Raw genomic sequence first — 7500 nt, forward strand, 5'->3', positions numbered from 1 at the left:
CGACGCGCGCAAAAATAAAGATAAAAACATAGAGATAAATATAAAAAATACAGAAGCAAATGTCATGACGCACAAAAATGAATATTTGAAACATGGCTATTACCATACACAGCTAAAAACAGGTTATTACATTGTTATAATATTATAGTGCACTAAAATCAAAATAAAATCAACTCTACTTAATGTATATACAATTATGAAAATGATTAATAATGATTAAAAACTGGTTAATAATAACGAATAGATATGACATATTAAATATCAATATCATATCAGAAACATTATTATTATTTTCAAATTATTTACATTAGTTCCAGCTGGATTTATTAACTGTAAAATATTGTTTAGGAAGAATAAAGACTTGTAACTAATATTGTTGCTGATTAATTAAAACACAACGAAATGACCCAGTTGTTTCAGGGATCATTTATTCATATATTTTTGCACTTATCCATCTGATTAATAACAAACAAGCCTTCACTTTCAGCTCCGACTGTGAAGAACAAATCACAAACACTGACACAAACCTTATAAACCGCTTCACAAAGTGCTTTTTCTGAAAAGTAAAAAACCCAAACACCTAAACCATATAAACGCAGATCAGAAATGACGATTTAAAAAACAGCACCAATAAGAACAGCCCGGGGCCCGGGGCCAAACACACGAACAACACACACCTGACCTAAACCACACCTGAACCAGAGAAGCTTTAGACACTTCATCACATCAAAACTAACAACATACAGCTCTATGAATATGTCAAATATAGATATTTCACAGACACTTTGTTCATCACTATAAACACAAACACATCAGTATGTTCAGACAGGAAGCTGAGACTGTGCTGATCCCGGCGTGTTTCTTCATCAGAAGTGTGTCTCAGCAATGGAAGTGAATGGGTGCCGTCAGAAAAACATCAGAATAATCCACAGCGCTCCGGTCCAGAAGATAGACGACGATCTATTATTATTGTGATTCTGACGGCACCCATTCACAGAAACAGACTCCTGATGTGGGATGAGCACAGCACTGTTTTGGCAAATTCGTGAACTATAAACAGTGATCTGGAGGAGTGAATTAAAAATGAAATTTCTCCCTCATGCTATTTTTGTTTCTGCCAAATGCATTTTAAAGAATTAGCCAAACAGTTGACGGTACCCATTGACTTCCATAGTATCCCAGCTCACAGGAAGCATTCTGAGGACGTTCAAGTCTGTGTGAACTGTGTGTTCTGAGTTTGTCACGCCACTGAAAAATGAGTTTGAATACTAAAGGACATGCGAAGTGAATAAAACAAGATATCAAAATCGTAAAAAATAAGCCGTCCTCTCTGCTCTCGAACGCTGGGGGCGTGTCTCACGGCGCTGAAGCCACGCCCACCCACACTCTCAACCAATCAGTGTTTGACATACTGCGAGATTCAAAGCTCTTTTATTTTCACCGGTTTAGACCCGCCCAATAAATCCTGATCACGGAAAACTGTAAAAAAAACGTCATAACTTCTCCATTAAGTATTATATAGTTCACAGTCTTTGAAACATGTTTCAGCGAAGCATTTCTAACATTTATAATGTGTTTACATCAATTCTCTGAACTGACTTCACACAGACTTGAATAGAATGTTCTCTGATCTGGTCTTTTGAGTTTGAGTTTGAGTTTTCTAACTTTTCGAACTTGCAGTTATGATTTTATAACATAGCAAAACGTCCCTGGACCATATTTTGTAATCTCTTCAAACACTATGGAAGCCAGTGAGAGTCTAATGACGGAGCAGAGGTTTTTTGGCACTTTGGATGCGGTCCAGGTCTTCGTTCACAGCGATGTTTAATACTCTCAAACACAGGAGGACGGGAAGGGGTCGCCGTGGAGACGGTTCTGCGGTTTCCACGGTTACCAGATGCCACTGGAACGCCCTCCAGGTGGAGCCAGAATCCTGGCCGAGGACCTCTTAGGAATGTGGTCGTCCACTTGAGCGCCTGAATAAAAACACAATCCCACAATCCTCTTTTTCTCGTTTTCTTACATATACGTGTGTTTGTTTTTATAAATATAATATACAGAGTACACACTCATATACTGACTAAACCAAATCAAATGATCATTTATCACAATTAATTGTTTGACAGCACTAATTTATTTCAATTTCAGAAAAATAACCAGAGATTTTACTGTATATGAGGTCTTTGATCTGAAATGTATTTGATCATATCTTTCCACCACTCTGCAGATTGATAAATAATACATGCTGTGCATTAAACGATGGAAACGCTTAATGTCTTTCTGAAAAATTAGACATGATGAAAAGTTTAAACTGAATATTTAGTAACATATTTAGCTTAAATAGCTCTTTTGCATTAAATGGGGTATTTGGACAATTTTTTTTCCACTCCTTTGCAGACTTTTGATATGCATTAAACCTGATACATAAAATTATTGGAGGAAAATAATACAATATTTTAAATAATTGTAATTTATATAATATTGCTGTATAAATGTTCAAGTAATTTGATATAGAAATATAAAATAATATATTTATCTTGATACAGATATAAAAATATTTATTGAAATATTATTTCCTACTATTACTAAAAGCAGTATGTGAAGTGAAGCTGAGAGACCTGACAGGCTGAAGCTGGACTCGTGCAGGTCCCGAACGCCCGTGTGTCTGGGGGCCGCCCGCATGGGAGCATCGGCCTCCGGAGCGGACGACTCCTTCCGGACGGAGTTGGTCACGGCGGCGACGTCTCCCGAGTACGGCGCTCGATCCACGCCGCGCAGCTTCTGAGTCTGAGCATCACCACACAAAAACTAATTGTGTTAATGTGTTACTTTTCCAAACTGGGCGGGGCTTGCTTTTTAATATAAAAAGTGATTCTTTTACAAATATAAAAGACCTTTCATAACAAAACGGAAGTGAAAAGCCTCAGGCTGAAGGAAATGTAAATAACGAAGTATACACGCTGGAATAGAAGAGTTACTTTACTAGTTACTTAAAGTAATCCGATTACTTGTAACTCCCTACGTTACTGGTAACTTACATACAGCTTCGTGAGGCTCCCATACAGACCTTCTCTCTCTGGACCATCTTCTTGTAGAGGACGTCAGGAAAGGCTCTCATGGGGTAGAAGCGTCCGGAGCCCTGAGGGCAGGTGAAGACGCCGTTCTCACACACCAGACGGCCGCGGCTGACGGTCACCAGCGGGACGCCGCGGCAGCGCTGACCCTCGTACAGGTTAAAGTCTCCTCCCTGAACCTGAGAGCTCCTCGAGATCGTCCTGCGGCGACACACACCTCCACCGTCACATGACCTCACACACATCATGTGCCACACACAGCTAAGCGCTCTACGGTTAGACTTTTCTACACAACAGCTCAACTAAAAATATAAAACGGTGCACGTGTTTTACATATTTCGGGGTTGATTTTTTTTTTAAAGAAATGAATACTTTTGTTTATCAAGGATGCATTACATTGATGAAAAGAAATGTATAACTTCACAAGCGATTGATTCTTTTCAACTTTCTGTTCATGTGTGTATCTTGAAAAATCAAATGCATGACCGGCTTCACAAAAACACAACACTTTTCAGCCCTGATAATAATCATGTTTCTTGAGCACCGAATCAGTATATTATTATGATTTCTGAAGATCATGTGACACTGAAGAGTAATGATGCTGAAAAAATTCAGCTGCGCTTCACAGAAATAAATGACACTTTAACACATATTAGAGAATAATGACTTATATTACTATATTTTTGGTCAAATAGATAAAACATTAAAGAACTTACTGAATCCAAACTATTGAATGCTATATTATTAATATTCATGTGATAAAAATAAAATAAATATTTTTTAAATATTTAAAAATAACTTTTATAGTGTTTCTGTGGCAGATATTTTTTCTATTTTTATCAAGTAAAATTAATACACTTTACTACGTTATAAATAAATGTCACGTTATCCACCGAACTGTAACTGTTTCTATATACAGTTATAAATAAAACTAAATTATTGGATTATTGGAGAAAATACCATGTCAGTCTTTCTACTTCAGTCTTTCACATGTGTTACTCGCCATTTTTTTGTAATTATTCATGAAATTTACTAGCAGTTTCTGAGTGAGAATAGGTTTAAAGTAAATCCCGCCCCAGATTTCTCTCCCAAAGTGACTCCAGTGAAGCGCTCTGTACCGGCTGGCGTCCGGGTCCCACACCACCACATCAGCGTCGGCCCCGGGGACGATGCGGCCCTTCCGCGGGTACAGGTTATAGATCTTCGCCGCATTTGAGCTCGTCACGGCCACGAAACGATTCTCATCCATCTTACCAGCGACCTGAGGACAGAAAACATGAATCAGACCGAAACAGAGTGAATCAATCTGCAGGTTTGAATGAATCGAGTGAGTCAATGATTCAGTGACTCATTCATAAAGACTTGCTTTGTTTCTGAATGAATCTACACTTTATTAGTTGTTCAGTGCCTTTTTCGTTTCTGAATGAATCAAGTGAGTCAATCATACAATGACTCGTTCATACAGTGATTTAATGACTCACTAGTAAAGACAGATTTCTGAACGAATCAGCCGTTTGAGTGACTCACTGGGACTTCATATCTAGAGTATTGTTTCATTTTTTTTTAAATCTTCATAATGTAATATGCTAAATATCCATGTTACTGAATGAACCTGGGCTTTTAAAGGTAAACAAGCACTGACGAATCCAAACATGTGTGTCTAAAATATGTTTCTGTGAGGTGTGTGGTTGCTCTGAATGACTGTGGGTGTGGTCGCACCACTCCTCTCTCCCAGATGACGCTCATGCGGTCCTCCACGCCGGACGCTCCGTGAGGGATCTTGGTGAAGTCTTCTTTGCCCATGGCCTTCTGCTTAGTGTTGAACGCGCGGTGATCCGACGCCACCACGTTGATGATGTCACTGTGTGCACAGGAAACGCATCATCATCATCATCATCATCATCACACACAGATCAGAGACAGGCTAATCATTTCACTTTTGCGTTTGTATAAGAAACAAGCTAGATTTAAAAAATACTTTTTAATAAAAAGTACATATTTAGTTACGTTTGTAGTGAGTCACACATCACGTAACGCATCACTTCTTAAAGTAAGTCTGCGTTCTAAAAGCGGAGGGGCGGGGCTCTGAGATGATTGGCGGGTGCGTACTTGCCCAGCAGGCCCATGAGGGAGTCGGGGGTGCTGGGGTCGAGCCGGAGGGGCGGGGCTATGACGTGGGCGGCGGCATGAGCCCAGTCCTGATGATAGTAATGCATGCCGCTCAGCGCAGAATGAGCCAGCGTGGTCTCGGCGTGAACCACTTTACCTGAAACACACCACTAAACACCGTCTCCATGCTGTTCACGCTATCTTTAAATAACAGATATTTACACTAGTATACACAGACGGAGTTATCTACATTATAAAACTAAACGCAATAATAAGGTAGTGAATGTAAATTATAATTACAAATATGATTCAAATGATTAGATGGATGCCACCTTACTGGGACGATGAGGCCTCACCTACATTAACAGCTTTTGGGTGAAATATTAATGTGTGTGTGTGTGTGTGTGTGTGTATAATACACTCACCCTGCATCCGAGCAGCAGCGATGACATCAGCAGCAGACACGCTAGAGACATTCACCAAGTACACTGGACAGTGAGCCTGCGGTGAAGAACAGATCATGAGACACACACACACACACACACACACACACACTCACACACACACACACACACAAACATACACACACACACACACACACACAAACATACACACACACACACACACACACACACACACACACACACACACACACACACACACACACACACACACACACACACACACACACACACACACACACACACACACACACACACACACACACACACACACACACACACACACACACACACACACACACACACACACACACACACACACACACACACACAAACATACACACATACACACACACACACACACACACACACACACACACACACACACACACATACACACACACACACACACACACACACACACACACACACACACACACACACACACACACACACACACACACACACACACACACACACACACACACACACACACACACACACACACACACACACACACACACACACACACACACACACACACACACACACACACACACACACACACTCACACACACACACACACACACACACACACACACACACACACACACACACACACACACACACACACACACACATACACACACACATACACACACACACACACACACACACACACACACACACACACACACACACACACATACACACACACACACTCACACACACACACACACACTCTCACATACACACACACACTCACACACACACACACACACACACACACACACACACACACTCACACACACACACACACACACACACACACACACACACACACACACACACACACACACACACACACACACACACACACACACACACACACACATACACACACACACACACACACACACACACACACACACACACACACACACACACACACACACACACACACACACACACACACACACACACACACACACACACACACACACACACACACACACACACACACAAACATACACACATTATGTACACACACACACTCAAACAAACACTACACACACAACACACAGACACACACAGAGATTAATTATAATGAAAGAGAAGATTCAATCACACACACACACACACACACACACACACCTCCTCCGGTCGACTGATCTCTATCACTCACACACCACTGATGCCCAGATCCACACACACACACACACACACACACACACACACACACACACACACACACACACACACACACATCAGAGAAATCAAGAGGATGAAAATAAAGTAAAAGAGTAGCGCGCTGCTTTCATGTTGTGTTTGACAGCTCTTCTGAGGAGGTTCTCACACCACAAACATAACCAGCTCTCCGTTCACACACGTGGACTCACACACACACACACCCGATGTCTTTACAGGTGTGCATCGCCTGATAGAGCTCCGAGTCCTTCAGCATCAGAACGTCTTTATACGCCATGAACATCTGGAAGGAGTTCACGCACTTCTCTCCCACCAGCACCTCCATCTCCCTGCGCACCTGAACCAATCACAGACAGACAAACCAGGAACAAATCAGATCCCACAAGTTGCATTGAAAATAAATGTATTATTCATTTCCAATGATTATCTTTTAAATTAAATAAAATTGTATTTTATTTACTGCTACATAATCTTACTTTGTTGAATTTAGCAAGTATGCCCAGTTATGATAAATTAAATTAAATCAAACTGCAATACGCTACACTTTTTAATGTTTAATTCAACAAGTATGTCCAGTTCTCTCTCAGGCAGAAGATATGATGATAATGGCAGTACCTTGGGCCCCCAGCAGGAGACGCTGACGTGCA

The 7500-nt window shown here is 40.9% G+C and overlaps 1 protein-coding gene across 1 annotated transcript in view; it reads right to left on the reverse strand.

Moving 5' to 3' along the window:
- Positions 1 to 411: 411 nt before the first annotated feature.
- dpysl5b (dihydropyrimidinase like 5b) overlaps positions 412 to 7500 on the reverse strand; it is a 12678-nt gene continuing 5589 nt past the window's right edge. Inside the window, 10 exon segments of the mRNA XM_043230793.1 lie at positions 412 to 1976; positions 2619 to 2787; positions 3068 to 3275; positions 4193 to 4335; positions 4794 to 4935; positions 5184 to 5340; positions 5609 to 5737; positions 6796 to 6852; positions 6989 to 7190; positions 7469 to 7500. The exon segment at positions 7469 to 7500 is cut by the window's right edge and continues 127 nt beyond it. Of these exon segments, the coding sequence (XP_043086728.1) occupies positions 1891 to 1976; positions 2619 to 2787; positions 3068 to 3275; positions 4193 to 4335; positions 4794 to 4935; positions 5184 to 5340; positions 5609 to 5737; positions 6796 to 6852; positions 6989 to 7190; positions 7469 to 7500 (1325 nt within the window). The 3' untranslated portion in view covers positions 412 to 1890.

Source organism: Puntigrus tetrazona, unplaced genomic scaffold, assembly GCF_018831695.1.
Source record: "Puntigrus tetrazona isolate hp1 unplaced genomic scaffold, ASM1883169v1 S000000223, whole genome shotgun sequence".
Classification (NCBI taxonomy): domain Eukaryota; kingdom Metazoa; phylum Chordata; class Actinopteri; order Cypriniformes; family Cyprinidae; genus Puntigrus; species Puntigrus tetrazona.